At 38.5% G+C, this 27,416-nt stretch overlaps 1 protein-coding gene across 2 annotated transcripts in view; it reads left to right on the top strand.

Annotated features, from left to right (window-relative positions):
- The window catches only part of PTPRB (protein tyrosine phosphatase receptor type B), a 161,650-nt gene that overhangs the window by 71,085 nt on the left and 63,149 nt on the right, over nt 1-27,416 (top strand). For both annotated transcript variants that reach the window (XM_043965208.1, XM_043965207.1), the window contains 8 exons: nt 3,561-3,839; nt 8,426-8,683; nt 10,944-11,207; nt 12,545-12,814; nt 13,866-14,126; nt 15,425-15,691; nt 21,222-21,485; nt 25,543-25,806. In XM_043965208.1, the coding sequence (XP_043821143.1) occupies nt 3,561-3,839; nt 8,426-8,683; nt 10,944-11,207; nt 12,545-12,814; nt 13,866-14,126; nt 15,425-15,691; nt 21,222-21,485; nt 25,543-25,806 (2,127 nt within the window). The remainder of the gene's footprint in view (nt 1-3,560; nt 3,840-8,425; nt 8,684-10,943; nt 11,208-12,544; nt 12,815-13,865; nt 14,127-15,424; nt 15,692-21,221; nt 21,486-25,542; nt 25,807-27,416) is intronic.

The following is a 27,416-nucleotide window of genomic DNA, read 5'->3' as shown; positions in this document are numbered from 1 at the left end:
AAATAACTGATAGATATATGTATGGAATGGTTTTACATATGTATGTGTGTATATGTATATATGTATATTTATGTATATGTGCATATTTATGTATATAAATTACACACACACATATTTGTGTCTAATCATAGCCATCTCTAGGATGGGGATGGGGAGGGAAGAAAAAAAAGTGGAAAAAGTTATTTTAAAACTTTATTATATATTTAAAAGGAAAAGCAAGTTGTACATAATATAGTTGCAGTCTCATGTACAGTCATCTTTTTTTCTATCCTACTTTGTTATGGAAATACTTGTTTTATTTCTTAAATTCAGAATAGACTAAATAAAATTTTTTTAAAAAACTAAAGCAATGCAAAAACTTAGTAGAATAGTGATAGAAAAAGGACCACCCCTCTACCTATGCCTTCTCTACACCTTAGTATCTTAGTTCAAAAGTGAAAGGACTTGCCCAGGGTCACACAGCCTATGTGTGTCAGAGGCAAGATGTGAACCCATATATTCTTGCCTTCAAGACCAACTATCTAGCACTAAGCCACATTTCATTTACTTTATCATAAATTACCCAAAAGTCACAGGGATAGACTCTGGACCTGGAATTTCATTAAAAAACTAAATTCCTAGATGCAGAAATAACCTCCCCCAATGCAGGTTAGTACCCACTCTGTAATTTACAATCTTAGAGATTCACTGAGAATGCAAGTGTAAAAGGTAAGACTTGAACCCAAATCTTTATAATTCTAAGGCTACTTATCTATCTAGTATACCATGTTGCCTCTCAAAACAAAAACAACCTTAAAAAGAAAATAGAATTATTTTCAACACAATGGCACTTACTTTTATCTTTACTTCAATTACATTGACTACTGTCGACTCTTTCTCTTCCAAGGTCCCTAGAATGTTCTTGTGGATCAGCTGTAATTCTTATTTGCATTGCATTTTAAGGGCAAATCTCAGTAGAGAGAAATACCTATGTCTGCCCTGGCAGGCCCTTCATGACTAGGACACCATGGTCAGGTGGTCTCCAAACTTTTAGAACCCTAAAACTGTGGGATAATGTGAAAATCCCTTGGTTTTATGTACTTCTGGCCAGCTTTGACTAATGCATTTATTTCTCTAGTGTATCCACAGCACCATTAGAGCGCTCTGTTATAGAAAATATTTGCTAAATGTCATTGGACAACTATTCAGGCTTTCACAGCATCAGTACATGTTGAGTTAATAATAGACCTTGGAGGTTCCATAATAGTGCAATCAGCTCAGAGAAACTGAAGACTGGCCAGTCTTGGAACTCTACTCTATAGAAGAGGGGGCCAGGGTTACCCAAATTATTTCAGCGATCAGAACCTTGGACTAAATGAATAATATTGGTGCTTTTCTATACTGTTTCCCTATTTTATCTCCCACTGTTCGTTTCCAAACCCTCTTCTTATCTTGGGGTACTCAAGGGCAGGGTTGAAAGTCCCGTATATCTCATTCCCTAGACTGAAGTTCAGAGTGTATAAATTGTTGGACAACCTGAATCAAATGTTGGTGTATGAACTCAGGTTGGGCTTGTAGCCATATGATGAAGAGTCTGTAGCTACAGAATTGTTCTCTTTGGCTATGTTTACATGGCACCAAATGCCAGAACAGAAACTGGCTGTAGCATGGGAGAGATTCCATTTAAAACATACATAAGTTTATTAATGTTGAATGTTTCTCATCAAGTAAGCAAAAAAAAAAATCAGACCTTTACCTAAGTTTTTCAGGGGTTGTCCAGTTATTTGGCCTTTTATACGCAGTCTTGGACTGAGTGAAAAACATTTAAAGCAACCAGTCAACAAGCATTTAATAAGTGTTTACTATATTCCATGCCCTGTGCTAAACAGAGGTGATAAAAAAGAAGGGGAAGGGAGAGAAAAGAAAGGAAGAAGGGAGAAAGGGAGGGAGAGAGGGAGACAGAGACAGACAGAGAGAGAGGGAGGGAGAGAGGGAGACAGAGACAGACAGAGACAGATAGACAGAGAGGGAGAGAGACAGAGAGAGACAGAGAGGGAGAGAGGGAGGGAGGGAGAGACAGACAGAGACAGAGAGAGGGAAGGAGGGAGACAGAGACAGAGAGACAGAAACAAGGAGAGACAGAGAGGGAGGGAGAGACGGGGGGAGAGAGAGAGAGAGAGAGAGAGGGAGAAAGAGAGAAAGAGAGAGAGGGAGGGAGATCATAATTATTCTTCAGGACAAAGAAAATATAAAATTTTGCATCAGTTGGAACTTCAAGGGAATAACTACAACCAGCCAAATAAAATGTTTTATTCATTAGAAATGCCAATTTATGTCTTCTACTAACACCTCTATTCTGAGTACCTCATCATGGTATGGAGGTGACCTTGAGTTCTTCTAGGCTATACCAGCAATTTGTAAGATTTGCCAGGTCCAAAAAAAAAAAAAAAAAGATTTGCCAGGTCCAAGAAAACTGGAAAGACTCCAAGTACCAGCCTGCATTTCTCTTTTCTGAATCCCAGACTTGCTGAGTTCAGAGGAGTACATCACCAAAGGATTGGTCACCAGGCAGTTAATGTTTTCAGCCACAGAAGAGCATAGAACTTGTGTTGGTAGAGGGAGTCCTGTCACTGAGGAAATTAGATTTTTTTTAATATTTGAGGAAATATATATTTTCATGATGAGTGTCTATACTGATGCTTTAATGAAGTGGCTGATTTGCTCTGGTCACTATCATTTGCAAGGGAGCATAGGAGTTCATCAAATTTAGCACTCTAAGGAACCTTAGGGATTATCTAGCCCAAACAGCCTGTTTCATAGAAGGAAAATTGGGGACCAGATTGATGAAAGTGGATTGGTCCAAGGATGCGCAAAAAGGCCAGGTTGCAAGCCCAAGGCTTCCATGTCCAAATTATCTCCATCTCTGTCACCAAAGCTCTTTTTACCATAGTATACAGCCAGTTATAAATACACATAAACAATAATGCAGAGAATTCTTGCAATGCAAAAATCCTTAATCATTTTGCGTGTCATGAACCGCTCTGGCAATCTGACAAAGCCTATAGACCCTCCTTCTCAGAATTGTGTGTGTGCGCGCGCGTGCGTGTGTGCGTGTGTGCGTGTGTGTGTGTGTGTGTGTGTGTGTGTGTGTGTGTGTGTGTGGTCATTTTTCTGTCTGTCCAACTCTTCATGACCCTATTTGGGGTTTCCTCAGGAAAGATACAGGAGTGGTTTGCCATTTCCTTCTCCAGTTCATTTTACAGATGAGGAAACTGAGGCAAACAGGGTTAAGTGACTTGCTCAGGGTAACACAGTCACTAAGTATCTGAGGCCAGATTTAAACTCAGGAAGATGAGCCTTCCTGACATCAAACCTGGCACTCTATCCACTGCGCCACCTGGCTGCCTGTGTTTTTATGTACATAACATAAAATGCATGGAGTTGCAAAGGAAACCAATTATTTTGAAATAAGTTATCAAACTATCATTTTAAGGCAAGTTCACAGACCCCAGATTAAGAACCCCTATTATATTGGCACAAGCCCATGATCCTTGGTCTCTTCTTTGTTACTTTCTTCACAGCCCCCTTATCTCCTGCAAGGTTTGAAGTTGATATGGACAAGACCACTTCCACAAGTTTGCACGTTTGGTGGACCCCATCTTTGGGAAAGGTTGATTCATATGAGCTACAGTTGTTCAATAACAAGAACCAGAAGATCCAGGGGACTGTAATTCCAGGAAGTACTTTACTAGATGAAAATACATTTTTCAACCTTACTGCTGGTAGCAAATATTATTTTGCCATCCAAGCTATTTCTGGAAATAAAAGCAGCCCTGCAATTCACATCAATGGATCTACCGGTAAGACCTGCTTACACATTGTTAAATATTAAGCACTCAGAATCATGGAACATTAGAGCCTATAGAGACAGAAGATGTCATTTAGCCCATTCATGTTATTTACAGAGGAAGTAATTGAGGCCAAAGGAAACTAAGCAAGTTGTACAAGGTTAGTGTGACCTATGTCTCTAGTTCTGACCTTTCTCCTACATTCCAATCCTGTATCTCCAACTACCCACAGGGAACCTTCATCCGAATTGATGCTTCAAATTTAATATATCCAAAATCCTAGTTTAGTATCTTTCCCCCAAAACACCTGTCCTTTGTTATAATATCTGATCTCATTTTGTTTGAAACCTTGCTTTTGATCCAAACAACCACCTTGGGAAGTAGGTGCTATCATTGATCCCATTTTTACAAATGAGGAAAATAAGCCAGACAGAAGTTAAGTGACTTGGCCAGGGTCACATAGCTAGTAAGTACTTGAGGCAGGATTTGAACCCATGTCTTTCTAACTCCTAAGTTCAACATTCTATCCAATGTGCCACCTCCTAGATGAGATGGTTTCCACCTACTCTTCTCTCTCCTTCCACCAGCTCCCTACCTATTAAAATCTTGTCTCTCTAATACTCAACTCAAATGGCACCTTTTTCAGTAAACTTTCACTGCTCTCCTTCAAAAGTGATGACCTTTCCCCCTTCAGACCTCACATAACACTTTAGCTGAACTAGCTTTATGAGCAAATCACATAGGAGTACCTGAGTTCAAACTCGGCTTCAGACACTTAACACTTCCTAGCTGTGTGACCCTGGGCAAGTCACTTAACCCCAATTGCCTCACTTAAAAAAAAATCAAATAGGGGCAGCTAGGTGGCACAGTGGATAAAGCACCGACCCTAGAGTCAGGAGTACCTGAGTTCAAATCCAGCTTCAGACACTTAACAATTACTAGCTGTGTGACCCTTGGCAAGTCACTTAATCCCAATTGCCTCACTAAAAAAACTAACTAACTAAATAAATAAATATTAAAAAAATCAAATATAGGAAGAGATGCATCCTATTAATCTTAACATTTTTGCTATAAATGAGACCTGAAGAAATAAGGAAGTTGAAGCTAAATGGAAGACTGGTTCATAGGTACTACTTAGAGAGACAAAGAAAGCAGTTGGCAGAGGTTGTTCATGCTCTCCAAAGAGAAGGTGACTTACCAGGGCTCCCAGAAGCTTGTAAGAGCTGAAGTTTGATCCTTTAAATCTCCAAATTCTTTTGAGGGATTTCCTCAGCATTTTGGGACCACCTTATTTTTCCAGCTTTATCTCAAATTACTTAACTCTATGGTGTTTACCTCACCAAAATGGACTCCTAGATTCCCTACCCATACTCCTTACCCCATTCCATCCTCATCTATCTATCACTCTACATACTTTCCCACCTCTGTTGTTGTTGTTGTTGTTTATCATATACCCAAAGGCAATAAGAAACATTATTTAAAAAAAAAGAAACATTATTTCATGGAATATTTGGCCATCATAAATTACAATACTAATGATAGATATTTGCAAAAAGCTTATGCACAATTATCCATTGCTAAAGACGAAGAGGTAGAAAAATTCTACAAAGATCTTGGACAATACATTCCAAATCAAAACAATAAATTCCAATAATTTTGTTACTTTAATTCAAGGGAGGAAAAACAATGAATATGGGGAGAAATATATGGGAAAGCATGATTCAGGAAGATGAAATAAAAGAGACTTATAGATTCCACAGAAGCCTCATACTTTTGAATCATCAGTATTTTCTTTAGGAAAATGATTGGTAGGCTTTGATCATGATAAGTACCAAATAATACCACAAAAATGAAATAGATTATATTTTGACAAGTGGGAAATGACTTGTTATTGGTGTGGGAGATATCCTTGAATTAGTTATTCATGTATAGTCAGGCCATCATCCTGTCAGAGTTAATATCAGTTAGTAAAAAGGAAGAAGAGGTATAAAAATGAGAAAAATATATGGCATACACTTTGAAACAACTCAATCCTGAACTATTACAACAAGGGAATTGGGAATTGGAAACAAAATCACATTGACAATTATAATAGTCTTATTTTTTTTAATTAACCAATATAAATTACTTGTAGTAATAAAGGAAATAAAAAGAGCTCAGAAAGTACCTCAGTCAAGAAACGTTTTGACACTTTGACTTACTTGCCAAAAAGAGAAGGCTGCCAAAGACAACACCAGGATAGAATGTAAACTCATCTGCAAAATTTTATGAAGGAGGAGGACAGATGATTCTGAGCCGTTTCATCTCACAGAGCAATGAGAAGTGAAGGGTAAAACCAGTTCAGAAAGCCTGGCAATACATCCATCTTTTTAAAAAAAGTGACTTCAAGGATGACAATGGATGGACAACTAACAGAAGAAAAACAGAAAATATTTGTAAAAATAATTATAACAATTTGTTTTCTCCATCAAGGATTGATGAAACCATGGCATTTGAACTCTCCATAGCAGTCCCAGATGTGCTTAAAGGGAAAATAGAAAATGTACTTTAAAAGAACAAAGTGTGTATAAAAGAGATTTGAATTGGAGGCAAGGCAATTATAAAGACTTTCAGAGATTGAGAGTATTTGAAGCAGAAAAGCATACAAAAGGGGTAAAAAAGATCTCACCTTGTTACTACCACCTAAAAGCTAACTGAGAGAACATCAATAATTACTCATTGATACATACCTACTTTCCCATTTGCACACGATCTTTATGAAAGTTATCTATACACAAACCCAAGGCATCCTCTATGAGTAGAAAAGATGTTTTTGTAAGAAATATTCAACAATAGACCACATCTTTCCCATTTCACAATTTAATGAAAGAGTAGTGGATATAAGATTATTATCATTGCTTATTGACTTTGAAAAATAATATGATTTGGTAAAAAGGTCATTTTTTTCATCAAGGTGGCTCGCATACATACATACATTAAAATCATCTGAGATCCCTTGAAAAGCATAACATAAATAACCTTGTTCAATGACTCCCTAGTCATAAGTAGTAAGATGAGTCATAAAATGGGTAAGTGTATGCTTACCAAAAATATTTGCCACTTTGATGGAAGAGTTCCAGTACAGAGTCAAGTTTGAAGAATTTCTAGTAGATCTTGAAGTCCTCCTGATATTCATTTTTGAGTTTTACATTGTTTTGATTGCATCAAGCCCTAAAACTTTGCAGAGGCTCCTAGAAGACATCTTTAACCACTCAGGAGAGACCAAGCGGATAAAAACTACCTATTTCCTAGACTACAAGATGCTCTTTGATGGTTAACCTACAGAGCTTGTCCATCAGTATTTGTATCTGGAATAAATAGTATAAATGGACAATGATTCTTACAAGAAAAGGAGAGAGAGCTAAACTGACCTTGAGAAATTACAAATCCCTTCTACTGACCCCAAGCTTCCCAAGAAAGAAAAGGCCCTTTTTTTTGTTTTGTTTTTCTGTTTTTATTTTTTTTTTTAGTGAGGCAATTGGGGTTAAGTGACTTGCCCAGGGTCACACAGCTAGTAAGTGTTAAGTGTCTGAGGCCAGATTTGAATTCAGGTCCTCCTGACTCCAGGGCTGGTGCTCTATCCACTGCACCGCCTAGCTGCCCCAAGGCCCATGTTTTTAATACCAAGATTCTAATAATGTTACTGTATTGCTGCAAGTTATAGAATTTGATAGTCTCCAAAGAATGTTAAGTGAATATCACACAGATGGCAGTGGAAGGGCACACAAGCAGGTTGAAACATATGAATAATGTACAACTTTGAAGAAAAAAAAAAGAAGTAAACCATGTCATCAAGGAATTAATGGTGTGACAGGAAGAAAAGATAGATTGGTCATGTAGCAATTGTGAGGGATGAAAAATGGACAGCCAGGGTAACCCATTTGTACCCTTGCAATGTCAGGAAAAATCAAGGGAGGTCTCTAGCATATTAGATTAATTTCCCCCATGGCACATTTATGGGAGGACATAGAGGAGAATGGCAGAAGATGAACCAGCATGAATGAGTCGTGATCTATTTTGTTAGAAGGAACTTTCAAACCAATAAGATCACAAATCCATTTGAGTACTTGAGTATATGTTAAGACAATTTTATGTAGAAGAGATTTCATATAAGGCAGATCTTTCCTGGACTCCATCCAAAACTTAGCTCCTGATAAACCTACATAAGGAGGTGGTTTCATTTATAAAGTTGTTCCATGTCTTATTATAGCAAGGTTTATTAACAATATGAATAATTCACATTTCTATAGTACTTTAAGATTCACAAAATGAATTCCACTGAATAAGCCTATGAAGTGTATAGTGCAAATATTATTACCCCCATTTTACAGATATGGAAACTGAAGCTCAACAGGCATGAAGTTAGTGTTACAAATGAGAGTCAGCCTCGTGTCAAGTGAATTTCTCACTGAAATTGCGAAATTGTTCACTTACATTACAATGTTGCACAGTTGAGATAGCAGGCAGGGATAAAGGAAAGCATGTTCCATATGTTATGTGTATATTATATGCGGAAATGATGACCTTTGACACTTTGTAACCGCTTTTTATTCCACCAGTGCCGTTCCCAGTGAAAGCTATCCAAGTCTCCACCAAGACTGATACTCTCCAGGTTTCCTGGTCCTCGGGTTCTGGGAATGTGGATCAATATAGGGTGATGTTACTGGATAAAGGGAGAATAGTTCATGACGTCATTACAGAAAAGCATGTTACTACCTACACTTTTCATGGACTGACACCAGGCCATCTCTATAACCTCACAATCATAACTGAAGCAGCGGGGTTACAGAATTACAGGTCTAAATTAATTAGGACAGGTAAGTCCACCCAGACGACTAAAAAACTCATACCAAGAAATTGTGATGACATCCTCTGATGACTAAACTTAGGAAGAATACCCCAGGACAGAATAACATTGACTAACCCTACTAGAGACCCCAAATACTCTCGATCAATCAACAAATGTTTATTAAGCATCACTCCTTTCACTAGGTTCCCCTAATGCTCCAGTCTCACCCCCTTCTAAGCCATCCTCCACATAACGGCCAAACTGATATTCCTAAAGCACAGAAGTAATTTCCATTACTCCCCCACATCTGAAAGCTATCCTATTGCTGTTCCCCTATACGTGATATTCCCTTCTCACCTCCTAGACTTTGCAGTCCTGTATGGAATGTTCTCTCTCCTCATCTCAGCCTCTTAGACTCTCCAGATCCCTTCAAGATTCTACTGAAATGCTTATACTGGGCAGTCGAAATTCTTTTTTATTTAACTATTATTATACCTGTTGTTCCCCTCAGTAAGCATCTTGAGAGGAGGAACTAGGAACTATTTTGTTTTTTTTTTTCTTTCTAGTCCTAATTTGTAGTATACAGTAGGCCTTAAATAAATACTTCTTGATTTGAATTGCTCTAAAGGCAGGATAAAATTTTAAGTGAAATTTTGTGGGTTTTATGTGAACCCATCTAATGTGTCAGCACTCTTATCACAGTATGTAAGCATTCCTCTTCCCCATTCTTTCAGCATCCTTATTTCAGCTTTCAGCATCCCCTCCATAAGCACCCAGTCACTTCATGCTGCTTCTGGGATGACCCAGGGTATTCCCCTATAGCATTCTATGTATTCTAGTTCTCTTCTGGAAGCCTCCAGGCTCCTCTCATTAACCCTTACATAACTCATCACCCTGCTCTCTGAAAATACTTTTCTTAGATGCATATTCTAAGTCAGAGATTCTTAACTTGGGGTCCATGGACCCCCAAAAGGTACATATATAGATTTCAAAGGGTCTGTGAACTTGGATGAGAAAAAATTACATCTTCATTTTCCCAAACTTTGTTTCCTTTATAAGCCTATGCATTTTAGTTTATTCATCTAAAAACATTACTCTAAAAAGGGGTCTCTAGGCTTTACCAGACTGTCAAAAGGATCCATGATTCAAAAAATTAAAAACCCCTATTTTAAGGAAACATCCAAGAGATACAATGGCTTAGCAATAACTAATGCTATAGTCATAGTTGATACCTATATGGTAGATATACCATGATAGATTCTCAGGCACTATAGCAAGATGGCAGGGAAAATATTTGGCTGCCCATAAATCATACCATGTAAGCATTTCTGCTCACGTGTAGAAATTGACATTCTTTTCAATTGTTTCAATGATCTTTGATTTTGGCAATAAGCACTTATTCTGATCATAAGCCCTTTGTGAACTGATAAGACAGATTTTGAGCAAAAAAAAAAAAAAAAGAAAAGTATCACCTTTGTAGACAGCCTCTTTATAAGCCTTTAGGAATTTAGGAGAACTAGTTCTCAGATGACTGAAATAGAATTCCTTGTCAGGCTTGTGCTTGAACTCTAAAATTGGAAGGACCAGCCAGAGCTTGTGCTCTGCTGACATGGCCTTGGAACCACAATGCATGCCATGATAAGGCATCAAAGTTAGACTTCAATGATGGTGTAAGGTTACTTCCATATAAAATGTAACATAAACCTTAAAAGGTATACATTTAGAGGAAAAGATAGCTGGAAATCCCTGTCCCATTGGCAAACCAGGATGAAATCATCTTCTTAATTTATACTTATTTTTATTTTAAAACATTAGGTCCAAAAATGGACCAGAGATAAGAAATGGAGGAAAGAGAAACTGTGAGATTTTACCATATTGCTATGCTAAAATGACATCACAGATGTCAAACTCATGAATGAATACAAAAATACAGGGTTTATTTTTCATACCTACTTCTTTACTCTCTCAGTAAACGAATTAGGATTTTCTCTATAACAATGAAGTATTTATCAGTCAGTGAATATTTATTAAATGAATCCTACATGCTCAAGTATGAGAATAAAGTATATCTCTTTGAATTATTTGATAATTTATTATTTTATTTATATTTTTATATTTTATTATATATTTCATTATTATTTGATAATTATTTGAATTATCATGTGTCATTTTTGTTTCTATAACAAAATGCTAATTAGATAAATAACTACTAATTAGCTAAAGAGAAACATAAGCCATAAAAAACAAATTCTAACTTTAAATCTTTTGATTTTCTTCATTGTTGTTAGCCCCAGTGGAAGTATCAAATCTGCTGGTAACTAATGAGAATAGTGGCATTTCTCTAAAAGTCAAATGGAAAAGACCACCAGGAAACCTGGATTATTATAATATCACATTGTCTCATCAAGGAAGTGTTAGAGAATTTAAAACTGAAGAAGCCTGGGCAACTGAAGCCCGCTTTGAGGGCTTGACTCCAGGACGCCTATATCAGGTTACTGTCTACACAATCAGCGGTGAACTCTCTGCTCAGAAAACAACAATGGGGAGAACAGGTAAACCTTGAACTTCAAAAATGGAATTTGGTTACCTATTTTTTTAATCAGATCAGGTTGCTATTTTGGGCTGTCATTGAGAGACATGGAAGGTAAGTTAATTATTCCATACTATAAAAAGTATATATTTAAACCAGGTCTTAAGGTTCAGAGAAAAGTGGGAGATTATATCATCTACCTGAATAATTCAGGAAACCTGGTTTGGGTCTTGAATTATAAGGATGATTTCTTGTTCCTTTTTTTGACTGTGAAGATGTGCACTTTGTGAAATTCATTGGTTTTTTTAAAAATTGTACATTTCTAACGACGTCACCTCCTCACTACTGGAGATGAGATAATGAATGGGGACATCAAAATTGACTGTTGCAATAAATTTTTGTGTTCAACTTCTGAATACCTGTGGGAGTCAAGAAGGAAAGAATATTTAATGACCACAAACATTCAAGATCTCCTCTATAAGATGTCATCTTTAACAATGTACCCATGCTAGAAATAATGTTGGCATGACTCCAGTGATAAACATTGTACATTTCATTAAATGATAAAAAATGTTGCAGTAGTATTCTTCTAGATAGAATTCAAGATTTTGAATTAGGAAGGCACTGGCTCAAATCTGTCTTCATACATTATCTGGCCAAGCCACTAACTTCTGTGTGCCTCAATCAACTCCCTAGTAATCACCTACTAAATCAGAGACCTACATAAGTGAAAGGAATTATAACAGTAATACTACCCTCTGACCCCACCCCTAAAAATACAGGTAATTTGCATATTTGATTATAGTTTTCCCTTCTATATCAGAGGGGTTAGGGGTGTAGTGCCCACCACAATCCCTACCACCACCTGGGAAAAATTTTTTGGGCCTTCCCTTCACACCAGGGAAGAAAACTGAATTTTTTCTTTTTCTTTTATGGGAAATTGATATTATACAGTACTATACAAATATTTTGTGCATTTCTGAGTTTCTAAACTTTTTCTGTGTCATCTGCTAGCCTTTGCTTGTCATCTGTGGTTTCTGCAAAACTCCCCCAAAATTCACATTTAATTTCTTATGCTGATCTACAATGTATCAGAACTGCAATGGGGAAAGTTGTGATGTGGAAGGGATAATTGTACTAGAGTTGGTTAAGAATAAGTTTATTGAGCATTAAATTTTCCAAAGTAAGGAATTTTCTGTATGGAGTGCTAATCTACATTGATTTACAATCCATTAATAGGAGGAAAGCCTATTAAAAGTCAGAATTTCTTTTATTCCTCTAATGTTTTCTACCTTTCTCCCTATCCCAAATGGATTCCTTACTTATTTTTTTCTCCTTTTAAATCACCTTGTATTTCAGTTCCTGAGAAAGTTACCAAGTTGAAGGCAATCAATAATGGTTGGATGAGGTCCCTGAGAGTGAGCTGGTTGCCTCCTATTGGAGACTGGGAATTATACCGCATCGTGCTGCTCAATGGTTCCTCTGTGCTACTGAACACAACAGTGGGGAAAGATGCAAAGGTCTTTGACATCCATGACCTAGGGCTCATACCTGGAAGGCAGTATGAGATAGAAGTCACTGTTGAGAGTGGGGGCCTGAAGAACACCGTTCGCTGCCAAGGTCGAACATGTAAGCAACGACCGGGAAGTTCTCCAAAAACTGAATGAAAAATGATCAGATTTCCTAAATGAGATCTGGGCAAAAGGAAAGAACTGCAACAAGTTCATTGATTTAGTGCCCTTCTGAGAAGAGTGGCAAGAGAGAAAAGATGATAGGGGCAATTATTTGGGTGCCAGTCATCTCTTCTGATGCCCACCATGTAAGGTTGTTCACAGTTATTTTCAATATTTCACAGGACAAAGATGGATACAGTTTGGGGCACCCTATGACCTCCCCCCATGCCTCCAACCAAATGACTTAGAAACATGTAATCCAAAGGATAAAATGAACATTTTAGCATATTGGCTTACTTCATTGATTTTTTTCCTAAAGCCCACATCCAAATACATAATGTACGTTGAAGTATCTCAGCTATATTTGTATGTCAAATGTGTGTGACTTAGGTAAAATTTCCATGTTTCTATCCAGACCACAGGAGCAGCTAGGTGGCACAGTGATTAGAGCAACAGGCATGGAGTCAGGCAGATTAGTCTTCCTGAGTTCAAATCTGCCACTTGCTGTGTGACCTTGGGCAAGTCACTTACCCCTGTTATCCTCACTTTCCTTCTCTGTAAAATAAGCTGGAGAAGGAAATGGCGAACCACTCCAGTATCTCTACTAAGAAAACCCCAGATTGGGGGGTGGGGGGTGGAGAGTAGCTAGGTGGCACAGTGGATAAAGCACAGGCCCTGGATTCAGGAGGACCTGAGTTCAAATCTGGCCTCAGACACTTGACACTTACTAGCTGTGTGACCCTGGGCAAGTCACTTAATCCTCATTGCCCCAAGGAAAAAAAAATGGTGTCACAAAACAACTTAAATGACTAAACAACCAGAAAAGCTTACCCTTTCACTTTTAAAACCAAACCCCACACTAACTTGTTGAACTGGAATATTCTTATGGATGGAAGGGAGCAGTGTACGGATTTGGGCATCCTGTCACCTTCTCATCAATCAATGAGTATTCTTATCACTTCATGTGTGCTTCTTACCAACATGTTTATCCTTTGCTTTTTCCAAAGCTCCACAGCCCGTTGTGCAGCTCCGAGTAAAGCACGCCAATGAATCCTCTCTGAGCATCATGTGGCTGACCCCTTTAGCAGAATGGGATAAATACGTCATCTCACTAGCAGACAGGGATCTTATACTCATCCACAAGGCATTAGCCAAGGAAGCCAAAGAATTCACTTTCACAGATCTGGTGCCTGGAAGAAAGTATGTTGCTACAGTCACCAGCATCAGTGGAGATTCAAGAAATTCAACCTGGGTAGAAGGAAGAACAGGTATTTTTCTCCAATATATTTTAATTCAATTCAAAGAAAACAAACAAAAAGAAACCTATACTTTTTACCTTGGAGGACTGTAAAGCCCAGTGATGCATGCCAATTAGATACCCAGTTGGTGAAGTATTATAAGATAGAAGTTCACCTTCTAATGATAGGTTGCAAAAGTCTATCATGGGGGACAGCTAGGTGGCACAGTGGATAAAGCACTGGGCCTGGATTCAGGAGGACCTGAGTTCAAATCTGACCTCAGACACTTGACACTTACTAGCTGTGTGACCCTAGGCAAGTCACTTAACCCCCATTGCCCTGCAAAAAAAAAAAAAAGTCTATCATAGCCACTGTCTGGGCCTAAGAGGGTGACATTACTGCACCATGTCCTGATCAGATATCATTTGCCAAAGTGTTGGGTTCAATTTCAGGTGCCACATTTTAGGGAGAGGATCAGTAAGCTAGAGGGCATCCAGAGGGCAGCCATCAGGGTGGTAAAGAGAATTAAAATTGTGCCATGTGAGAATCAGTTGAAAGAATTTGGGCTGTTTAGCCTGGAGAAGGGAAGACTTAGGAAGCATTATAGCTTTCACATGGATAGACACTAGACTTTTATTTGTCTCCAAAGGTCATTATTGGACGACTAGGTGGCACAATGGATACAGTGCCAGGCCTGGAGTCAGGAAGACTTGTCTTTATGAGTTCAAATCTGGCCTCAGACACTAGCTGTGTGACCCTGGGCAAGTCACTTTGTCCTGTTCGTCTCAGTTTTCCCCATCTGTAAAATGAGATGGAGAAGGAAAAGGCGAACCACTTCAGTATCTTTGCCAAGGAAACCCCAAATGGGGTCATGAAGAGTCAGACATGACTGAGAAAACAACTAAATAACAACAACAAAGGTCATCATTAGGAATTACTAATTAAATTGGATTGGGTTGTTGGGCTACAAAGTTTTTGTTCAAAAGTGGTAACCTTTCATTACTTGAGTTCTTTTTGTAATTTAAAATCCCTTCTAAGACATGCACCTCCAAGTTTTTGAATCTTAAATCATTTTGATTTCACCTAATATAAGCAATGTTCAGAAGTAAGGAACCTTCTGTGCCAGAGCTGACTTTCCATATGCTACAGGAATTAAAGCTAGGAACCTAGAGAAGAGAATTTATTTTTGGTGCTTTCAAGTTTTTCTTGAATTTTAATTCATTTTTTTGTTGTTGTTGTTGTTGTTGTTGAACTTCCTGGGGGGGTGTGACTAAATAACACTTATTTTGTCTTCTCTTTGTATTGTGCAATATTTTTTTGTGTTTCAGTGCCTGCTCAGGTGACTGGGTTGAATGTGTTCAATCAAGGGACGACCAATAGTTTATTTACCAATTGGACCAGAGCACAAGGCGATATTGAGTTCTACCAAGTCTTACTAATTCATGAAAATGTTGTCATTAAAAATGAGAGTGTGTCCAGTGAGACCAGTGGCTACAGTTTCCACTCCCTTAAACCAGGTGGCCTCTATTCAGTGGTGGTTACAACATTCAGTGGAGGGATCTCTTCCCGACAAATGGTGGGAGAGGGACAGACAGGTAAGAAAATGGGGCAGGGCGAGAGAATGTGTTTGTGAACTGTATAAATCTGAAACTATCATATTAAAGAAATTAACTGCTGAATCTTGAAATCCATAAAAAATACTCCTATTGTTCCACACTAGCTGCAAAATAATAATTACTGTTATTGTTGTATTATTATTATTATTATTATTATTATTATTATTATTATTATTATTATTATTATTACATTTGAGTTGGTAGCAGAACTATCCAAAAGAGATCTGGGAACTTAAAGCAGCTAGTTGGCAGCAAGTTGGTGCAGTGGACAAAATTCTGGACCTGGAATCAGAAAGATCTGAGTTTAAATCCAGCTTTAGATACTTAGTAGCTGTGTGACCTTGAACAAGTCTCTTGACCTGTTTGCCTCAGTTTCTTCAACTATGAAATGGGATATTAATAATACATGCCTCCCAGGGTTGTTGTGAAGACATAATAAGATATTTGTAAAGAGCTTAGCACATAGTAAGTACTATATAATTGTTATTCTTATTTTTATTAAAGGAAACTATAAAGGGGGAGAGGCAACTAGGTATCGTAGTGGATAGAATGCAGGGCCTGGAGTCAGGAAGACTTACCTTCCTGAGTTCAAATCTGGCTTCAGGCACTAACTAGCTCTGTGAACCTGGGTAAGTCACTTCAATCTGTTTGCCTCAGTTTCCTCATCTGTAAAATGAGCTGGAGAAGAAAATGGCAAACCACTTCAGGATCTTTGCCAAGAAAACCCCAAATGGGGGGGGGGGAACAGCTAGGTGGTGCTGTGGTTAGAGCACCGGCCCTGGAGTCAGGAGGACCTGAGTTAAAATTCAGCCTCAGACACTTGACACTTACTAGCTGTGTGACCCTGGGCAAGTCACTTAACCCTGATTCCCCCCCACACACACACACACACAAAAGAAAGAAAGAAAACCCCAAATGAGGCCACAAAGAATCAGGACTGAAAATGACTGAACAACAACATAAAGGAGGAGAAGGAGAGAGTAAAGGGTGAGGAATATGCAGCAAATTTTCTAAAACCTTTAAGAAAAAGTGCCAGAAACCTTTTGTGAGAATTTGATAACCACTTGTTGCTGTGAGTAATCCCCATCCAGTTTTTTTTCCTTTGAACTGTTTATTTTCCAGCTGTCAGGAGAGTTAGATTTAAACACCCTCTAATTGCTGAGGTTATACAAGTGGTGAGATGAAAAGCCCACTCTTCCGAAAAGTATCTCCCTGCTTGTTGGCTACTTTCCCATGGCAATGATGTGGAAAGGAGGTTATCTCCATCTTATTTAGCCAAAAGTAGAATCAGCAAAACTCAAAAATGGCACACATTTATGTATTTTTCTGCACTAGTCATAAAATAGAACTTATAGATCCTAAACAATACTTGAATAAGTTAGGGATTTAGGTTCTGGTTTTATTTAGCCAAAAAAAAAAAATTCAACAGCCCTTCCTTGGGGGGAAAAAAGCTTTGTGGAGAAATAATTTGCTTAGATTTGTAATAAGATATCATATCCAGTTATACCACATAGTCCCCCCATCTTTCTCTATTTCCCTTCTGTATAAAAGCTGGGATATTTTTTATTTAATCACCATCCTTCAGCCTTTCAAACATGCTTACAATCACTAGAAACAGAGATAACCTATTGCTTTGTGAAGGTCTAGCCTCTCATTGATCAGATTCATTCTTAAGGACTTCTCAAGATAAATTCGTTAAGTCCTTAGGAGATTTGGATGTGGCTCATTTTAAGCTTTTTAAAGACATTTTATTAGACCTACAAGTATTAGGCTAATGATAAGCATTTAAACACAAAACAAGCTTATTAAAGTGGATAGACTACCTGGACTAGAGTCAAGAAGACTCATCTTCTTGAGTTCAAATCTGACCTCAGACACTTAAAAGTTGTGTGACCTTGGGCAATACATCTCACCCTATTTGCCTGAGTTTCCCAATCTGTAAAATGAACTGGAAAAGGAAATGGCAAACCACTCCAGTATCTTTGCAAAGAAAACCCTAAATGTGTTCACAAAGAGTTGGACCCTACTGGAAAACAACTGAACAACAATAAAAAAGTTTCAAAAATAAACTCTTCCATCACCTTTAGGAAATCACTAGTTATAATCTCCCTTTCTGGTAAACTCTGAATTTCCCATCCTACTCACCAGTGGGTCAGTTCAAGTTTCTGCCAACTCACAGTACCAATTAGCTGAGTTTCTTTCTCAAGCACTACTCAGGAATCCCAGTATTGATTCAATATATTTGCCTTCCTATCATCTAATTTCTTATCCTGTTGTGGGTCCACTTGCTCCCTTTCTCCCATACATTTAAGTCTTCATCCTCCTCTCTCATCTTGGTACTTCAGGTTTTCCACACTCCACGTGGCACCCACAGTCTGTGTGATCCCTTTACTCTAATTCATACCTGGCATCCACTTCCAGTGTCTCTGTCTTTCTTTATAGCTCTCCATAAACCCTAAATCTTGTCCAGATTGGCAACAATGACCACGTTCCTTCTGCGTAGTCACAGTAAAGAAGCATAACCTGCCCTCCTTATAGCTCTCTCTTGTAGCAATTACTTCTCAGAGCTTTTCATGGTCATTTACCCCAGGGCTTTTTTTTTTCAGTCCCTTATGTGGAAGAAATGAAGACCAACCCAATCATTTCATAACTATTAGAATTCTCTTTGTATGACAGCTACACATATATTGAAAATATATCCCAGCCCTAAGAATATAAGCTATATATTGGGGGTTTTTTGTTGGTTGGTTTTTGGGGTTTTTTTTTGTGGGGCAATGAGGGTTAAGTGACTTGCCCAGGGTAACACAGCTAGTAAGTGTCAAGTGTCTGAGACCGGATTTGAACTCAGGTCCTCCTGAATCCAGGGCCGGTGCTTTATTCACTGCACCACCTAGCTGCTCCCCAATATATTGGTTTTTTATTTGATATTTTATTTTCCCCCAATTATATGGGAAAATACTTTTTAGCATTCATTTTAAAATTTCGAGTTCCAAATTCTTTCCCTTGCTTCTTCCCCTCCCGCCTCATTGAGAAGGCAAGAAACTTAATATAGGTTATACATGTGTAGTCATGCAAAATATATTTCCATGTTAATCATTGTGAAAAACACAGACAAAAACCCCAAAACAACCTAAAACCAAAAGAAAAATAAAGAAAATAAAAGAAAATAAAGAAAAAGTATGCTTTGATCACACTACATATTAGGTCCATCTCATTTTCCATTTACAATTGTTCTCAATAAGCATGTTCCATGATACTTCTTGTGTACAAATCACCAATGATGATAGTCTATAACCCATTTCTACCTAGCATGCATCTTTCTATTTGTGAGGAAGAAATAATGATGAAGTAAAATCCAGTTCTTATGCCTGAGTGAAAGAAAACAAATTAGAATGTGATAAATGAAAAACGTCAGAATGTTATGAAAAATCATTTACACAAAAATAGATATAGAAATATTGACATCAAGTCAATGACATTTCATACATAGACACCTTCCTGCATCACAAGAGGAGATAGGAGGATACCATTATCTAAGTTATAAAACTGTGTGTTTATTTTCCAGCAACTCATAGATCAAAGCAGTTCAAGCAATTATCTGTATATGGTGATATTAGACCTAAGAAGCAAAGTACACTAATTTCTGTAAAAAGAAACAATTCCTAGTAAAATAATGGGTGATAGTCTATTTTATAACTTTGAGTGGGGGGGATATAAACATTTGTTAGATGGGCAGCTGTGGTATAGTACATAAACAGCTGGCCTTTGAGTCAAAGACCTGGGTTCAAGTTGTACCTAGTCAGTGGTGTATTTATAAATATTTAACAACCAGCTCTCAGGAGGTGGGGTATGTTGGGATGGAGGGTGGAATATATGTTCAATATACTTTTGAATTTAATCTGCATTATTAACATTTTCACCCTGATTTGCACTTGCTGATTCCTGAGGTATAAATGCTCAAGCATTTAACAATTTAACAATGGGCACTCTTAAGCTGGTACCAGCTTACTCCAACTCACCCTTGTACCTAGGGAACACACTGGCTGTGTGACCCTTGGAAAGCCACTTGATCTCTCTAGACCTCAATGTTCTCAGCTATAAAATCAAAGAGTTGGACTTGGTTATCTCTTTAGAGGTCCTTTCCAGGGCTAAATCTATTGTAATATGGCCCTTCTTACTGACTGAGTGACCTTGGACAAGTCACTTAGCCTCTTAGTGCTTTAGGCAGCTCACTAAGACTATAAATTGCAGAGAAGCTTGCTGACCTGTATTGGTAGAAAGAGTTTTCTCATCTAGGAATTCCATATATTAATGAAATCATAAGTCTAGTCCCTATTCCAATAAGTATTTGTTGGTTTAATCAATACTTTGTGCCATGATGATGACAGCTTCATTTTCTGTAAATATTGAAAACATTCAGGTTCTTTCTGGAAAATACAAGTCTATTATTCAAATACACTTGTAGAAATAGAATCTGACTTTTTCTGACAGGTAATGACGACAATAATAAATTTAGAAATGCCCTGTTAAAACAAACAAATTATTGACAATATTCTGTCAATATCTTTTGACAATAGAAATATAACTGGGATTATTATTACATCATTTGATAAGAATTGGCCCTTATTTACAAATACAGTTAGTCACAAATAAAGTTACCATGAACTAGCATCCTATGTATGACCTGCTGAAGGTTTTTTACTTTCTTCCTACCACTAGGGGGCAGGAAATGCTTTTGTGATGGTCATAAAAAGGCTCTGTAGTAGTAAGGATTACTGATACCCCCTAATGATGAATAACCAGAGGGCATGAACTTCACCGTGCACTGATGTGGGAGAATTTTGAGAAAAGCCATTCGATTCTTCACATTTTACCATAGACCTACCTTCATTTCATTGATTATTTTGATTTGCTAAATTGTTCCTTTATCAGCAATGCACATTTCTAAAAAAATCTTTTTGAAAAATATTCCATTCTCGGGATACTTTAAAGCAGAAGCAGAAAGACATCCACCCCCATTAAAAATGGCAGCAGTGACAGCATTTTATTTACACAGTGGGGTTATGTCAAACCAAGAGGCAGGTAGAGACAACTAGGTGTCTCTATGGATAGCATTCTATACCTAAAGGCAGAAAGATTTTAGTTCAAATCCAATCTCAGCCACTAACTAGCTATATAACCCTGGACAAACCACTTAACTTCTGTCTGCCTCAGTTTCCCCATCTGTAAAATGGGGATAATAATAGCACCACCCCCCCCCCAGGGTTCTTGGAAGGATCAAATGAGATGTTTGTTAAGAGCTTGGCAAACCTTAAGGTGCTATATAAATGCTTCGCTTTATCTGAGTTGACCTTTTGATTGGCATAAAGAACTCGTGTTCTGAAAGATAATGTGGTATCTTAACTTTTCCTTTAATTCTTATGTGATCAAATTAGATGCCAGGAATTCCTGTTATTTGATGACAGTGACATATTACTAATCCTCTTCATTCTTTCTCTCTTTGTCCTAGTCCCTTCTAGCGTTAGTGGAGTAACATTGAATAATTCTGGTCGGAGTGATTACCTCAGCATTTCCTGGCTACCAGCTCCTGGAGATGTAGATAGCTATTCTGTGACTCTCTCTCACGGTGATAAGATTATTCAGTCTCTTGCTATTGCAAAATCCACCAGTGAATGCTCCTTCAGCTCTCTTACTCCTGGCCGATTGTTCAACGTGACGATAACAACAAGAAGTGGCAAGTACGAGAACCATTCCTTTGGCCAGGAACGCACAGGTGAGAATGTATGGAGAGACAGATGTTCCTCCTGAGCCCAGTTACTCACATCACTCCTGGGGCTCTGATCCTGGAATAGCTCTGTGGTAGTGTCTTTGTGGGACTAATAGCAGCTGGGGCCACAAAACTGTAATGAAGCCAAGTGAAGGATGTTTATTCTGGAGGAGAGAAAAGCTTAGAGGTGAGCTGTCTTCAAGTATTTTAAGGGCTGCCATGTAGAAGCATGATTATTGTACTTTTCTACTTATCCCCATAAGGAAAGAAGTCGGAGCAGTGAAGAGCAAAGCAAAGAGGAAGATTTGGGTTTGATATAAGGAAAATGTCCTAAAAATTGGACTAGACAGTCTCTGACGTCCTTTCCAGCTCTAAAAATTGGTGATTCTGAAAATCTCTTTGTCCTCAGAAGCTTCTTATGTGAGCAAACCTCTATTACTTTCCCACTTGCAAGGATCACAGACACGGACTGGTGCCAAGTACTGTGTCACCCTTCAAAGTCTATAAACTTCCATTATTGTTAAGTGGTGTTCAGAGGTTTCTTCTGAAATTCTAAATGTATAGTTTTAAAACAGAGACTTTACCCTTCCATTTACATAGGGATAAGAATGAGAATGAGGATAGGAATAGGGATGGGGAAGGGGAAGGGGATAGAGATGGGGGGATGGGAGTGGGGATGGGGGTGAAAACTAGATAAGTTCTTTCATTGCAGTTTGACGTTCTTATGGAACTCCTAGATTGGGAAACTTTTTTTTTTTTGGCAAGGCAATGAGGGTTAAGTGACTTGCCCAGGGTCACACAGCTAGTAAGTGTCAAGTGTCTGAGGCTGGATTTCAACTCAGGTCCTCCTGAATCCAAGGCCAGTGCTTTATCCCCTGTGCCACCTAGCTGCCCTGGAAAACTTTTTCAGTGTAGGTAGGCACCTTCTTGGAAGCTCATAGTCTTAGAGAGTTTTCTAGAGCACAGAGAGATTAGGCTACTTCCTCAGGGTCACACAATTGATATGTGACAGTCATACAGATGTCAAGATGAAATTTTGACAAAAATATGTTGTACTCTGGCAACAAGAACAACATCTTAGAACTCATGGTGCATTGGAAAGAGATCTGGATTTGGAATACTGAAGAACTGAGTGACTTTGCCACTTACTATGTGGGTAACCTCGAGTGAATCCCTGTGCCTCAGTTTCCTGATCTGTAAAATGAAGGAGTTAGACTAAATGACCTCTAAGGTCTCTTCCAGTTCTAAATTTGTGACACTATGTGTGGTCTCCAACACAATGAAAAAAAGAAACTTAAGCATCATTTTACACAACACTCTAACTCTCCAGGATACATAGAGATGCAAAACAATGCAGTCCCTGGCCACTAGAAGATTATTATTTGAGAAAGGGATATACAACATCTACACATACACTTGTCCCTTGCCCCCAAGTCCCTTCTCTCAGCATATACCAAATATAGATAGAGGAGATCCAGACTCATAATGTGGCAGCATAGAGCTGAGAGCTTAGTATGCCAAATCTGGGTGCATTTTCCTTGGCAATGTGGCTCTGCCTTAATCATCTGTAATTAGTACATTGCATAAATGATCTTCCTAAGTTGGCATCAACTTTGCATAAAATCTTCCTTCCTGAAATGTAGGTCGATCCTTGATAAAAACAAATATCTTGCTTTCTCCATATAATCAAGAGCCCTAGAAGTCATTAATAATCTTTATTGAGCATCTACAATGGGCAATATGCACTGAGCTTACAAAGATGTGAAGGATATAGTAAGTACCAAGCTTACAATGTAGAAAAGATAAGGAATAATACAGTTTTGTATGTTGTAAATTATCTTGGTGTTGTCTTCTTCATTAGAGTGTGAGGTCCTTGAAGGCAAGACCAGTTTTGTTTCTGTCATTCTATCTTCAGCACCTAACCCAGTGTCTTGGAGATTGTAGGTGATTAATAAATGCTTATTGATTGAATACTTGACATCATATGTTAAGTGCCAGTTGGATAGTATGGGTGCTTCACATGTTCAAAGAGGTCGATGATAGGATCCAATGTATAGAGTTTGAGTGTTTTCTTCTTTTTTTTAAAGATATCTTCAGATACTTGACACTAGCTGTATGACCCTGGACAAGTCACTTAACCCCAATTGCCTCACACACACAAACCCATAAAAAAATCTCCTTCATCAAAAGAAGCTGGCAACCATTTCATTCAGCAGCTCATCTCAGTGTGGCTCACCTTTAGGGTTTTCTGACTTCAAATTTATCACTTTTTTCTACCCCTTAGTACTGAATGGTTAGTTACTATCTTAGGTGCTGGGGACACAAAGGCAAGACAGACAGGTGACAAACATTTACCAAATGCTTACTATGTGCCAGGCACTGTGATAAATGTAGGGGGTGCAAATAGAAGCAAAACAACCCACCAAAAACAATCCCTGCTCCCCTCAAGGAACATACATTGTAATAGGAGAAGAAAACACATGGAGTAGAAGATGGGAAAGATAGAATCATTCAGACCTTTCCCTCAATGAGTTTATAGTCTAAGAGAGGAGATATGATATATAGCCAAATATTCAGAGAAAAGGATGCCCATACCTGTCCTGAATACTCAGCACACACTCAACACACAGTGAGAGAAATGGAGAATGATTAAATGCCCACACCCGGATGAGAGCTTAGTGCACTAAATCTAGCTTCATATTACCAGGCACTCTTGCCTCCTTTCAACCATTTGTAATGGCCATATCTAGAAAATATTAATTGCGTACCAGTTTGTGGCCAAATCTCTTTTGAGAGTCCTAAACATAAAATTATAATAGCATTAATATTGTAACATCACGTCTCAGCTAGACAGATGTCTATTGCAAAGCAATAGAGTCTGGCACCCATGAGTTATCAGTTACCAGATTTAGATCCACTGAAATCCTAGCGTTTTCATTATTTTCATGAATATTATTCACCAAGGAGGAATTTTCGTATCCATTCACATGCATGGTGTTGTGATAGGTATCCTAGGGGGGCTATTAAAACAAACAGTGTGGTCAAACAGTCAATTAAACTGATTTGGTGCATTAGAAAGAGTCAGAGGGTCTGGATTAAAATCCTGACTGCCCCTTACTCCTGCCCGACATCAGGATTCAGATATCATTCCCCACTAACTCAAAATCCAGCACTTAGTGAATAGACTTTAGGGGTTTAGAGGGAAGGCAGCATTTCCTTGCTGTTCTCTGTTTCCCACTAGGGTCTGCTTGCTCTACTCAAAATAGCTTTGCCATCCACAGCTTCCACGGTGGCACTGGATGCCCTAACTCTTTATTCACAATCCCTGCTGCTAGTTCCTAGCTCAGCTCTCTGTCTGCTATCTGTCTGCTGTCTCTCTGTCACCTTGAGTAAGTCACTTACCCTCTCTTGGACTGTTTTCTCATCTGTCCAGTGAGGATAAGGGGCAGCTCGGTGGCACAGTGGATAAAGCACCGGCCCTGGATTCAGGAGGACCTGAGTTCAAATCCGGCCTCTGACACTTGACACTTACTAGCTGTGTGACCCTGGGCAAGTCACTTAACCCTCATTGCCCTGCAAAACAAACAAACAAACAAAAAATAATGAGGATATTATTACATGATAAGTTTCCACCTCTAAATTTGTGATCCTCATTTATTTTTTGGTGAGGCAATTGGGGTTAAGTGACTTGCCCAGGCTTACATAGCTAGTAAGTGTTAAATGTGTCTGAGATTGGATTTGAACTCAGGTCCTCCTGACTCCAGGGCCAGTGTGCTCTATCCACTGCACCACCTAGCTGCCCCCTCACTTATTTTCCTAGTCTCAATACACCAGTCTCAAGGAATCACAGTCACAATCTATATCCTCTACTTATTTAAGTTCATAACTAACAGGAAATTAAGGGCTGAAAGCTACCTAATAAAGATTGTCCATTCCAGCCTTTTCATTTTCTAGATTGAAAGACCTGGGATGGAAATTGACAGCAGGATAAATCTAGATCCTTGCCTGTAATCTGTATCTGTTCAGAATTCCTAAACTTCAAACAACTCTTACTCTCTTTCAGTGCCCTCAAAAGTCCAGGGACTTACTATTAGCAACTCTGCCAGGAGTGACTATTTAAGGGTATCCTGGCTGCATGCCACTGGAGACTTTGATTATTACGTGGTTGTCATCACCAACAAGAACAATTCCATCCAAACCAAAATCATCCCCAAGACTGAAAATGAATGTGTCTTTGTTAATCTTGTCCCCGGACGTCTATACAGTGTCACCGTTAGTACCAAGAGTGGAAATTATGAAGCCAGTGAGCGGATGAATAAGAGAACAAGTAAGTTCATTAACTGGGTTCTGAGCTCATGGATTGGGCTCAATCTTTGGGGGCCTCTCAACACTCATCGTCTTTGACTCATCCTCCAACCCCAACAGAGTCCCCCTGGGAATATCATAAATGTGACTTGAGTCAAATGAGATAATGCTTGTCAAACACTTACCACGGTGCCTGGAACATTGCTCCAAAATGCTATTCTTACCCCTTCCCTTCCTTTTTTTTTTTGGGGGGGGGGCAATGACAGTTAAATGACTTGCCCAGGGTCACACAGCTAGTAAGTGTCAAGTGTCTGAGGCTGGATTTAAACTCAGGTCCTCCTGAATCCAAGGCCAGTGCTTTATCCACTTCACCACGTAGCTGCCCCCTTCCCTTCCCTTCCCTTTCTAAAGATCCTACTCTCTTCTATCCTGGTACCCCTACAAGAACTTAGGCTTAGAGCATCAGAGAATATAAGCATAGCACTTTGCAAACCTTAGAGTGCTATATAAATCTTAGCTATTGTTCTTGTCATGGTGGTGGTTCAGTTGTGCCCAACCCTCTGTGACCCCACTTGGGGTTTTCTTGGCAGAGATACTGGAGTGATTTGCCATTTCCTTGTCCAGCTCATTTTACAGATGAGCAAACTGAGCCAAACAGGAATCAGTGACTTACCCAGGGTCACACAGCTAGTAAGTATCTAAGGCTGGATTTTCACTCAGGAAGATGAATCTTCTTGACTCCAGACCTGGCACTCTATCCACCATGGTGCCCAGCTATTATTATTACTACAAAATTTCAAAGGCTTTTTTCTTAAGGATAAGAGAACTAAACCTGTGGTTTTGTGATTTCTATTGGTGTGGGGAATTCCTGTGGAGGGGTTCCCTCTACTAATGCAGATTAGCACCTGCTTGGGCCACTTAGAGTCTTAGAAAGTTGCCTTAAAGGTATGAGAGGAAATCACTTGACTGGGGTGAAAGGAGACTTGGGCCACTCTCTTTCTGGTGCTTCTGAAGAAATAACAGCGACTCACATTTATATTGTCCTTTAAGTTTTACAAGAGGTATATATATATATATGTATATATATATACACACACATATATACATATATACATATATATATATACATATATACACATATATATACATATATACATATATACATATATATAATCTCATTTGATCCTCATTATCACCTTATGATTCAGATACCTTAATTATCCCCATTTGGGGTACAGTGTAAGCAAGCTCCTTATGGGCAAAGAAAGTCTGGTTTTTGTTTTGGTATCCTCAGCATCTAGGAAGCAGATGCTTAATGATTTTTGATTAGTTGATTTTATAGATGAAGAAACTGAGACTGAGAGGTTAAATGACTTGTCCACAGTCACACTAGCTGAACTAATAAATGTCTGGGGTCAGTTTTGGTCCCAGGTCTTTTTGCCACCCATTTGTGTGTGACAGGCCTAGAGCTTTGGAAATTTCAGAAGCAGTCCACCCCCTGAGAGCTTCCTCTGACTGCACAAAGAGAAAGCACCTGCCTGCTATACAGTTATATTCTTCTCATTACCTTCTGGCCTGGCTGATATGATAACATTTTACAATTTCTGTAATGCTAAAAATTAAGCACACAAG

The sequence above is a fragment of the Dromiciops gliroides genome, chromosome 5 (genome assembly GCF_019393635.1).
Source record: "Dromiciops gliroides isolate mDroGli1 chromosome 5, mDroGli1.pri, whole genome shotgun sequence".
Lineage (NCBI taxonomy): Eukaryota > Metazoa > Chordata > Mammalia > Microbiotheria > Microbiotheriidae > Dromiciops > Dromiciops gliroides.
Note: the sequence above shows the minus strand (reverse complement) of the source record. Positions and strands in the feature narration are given on the sequence as shown.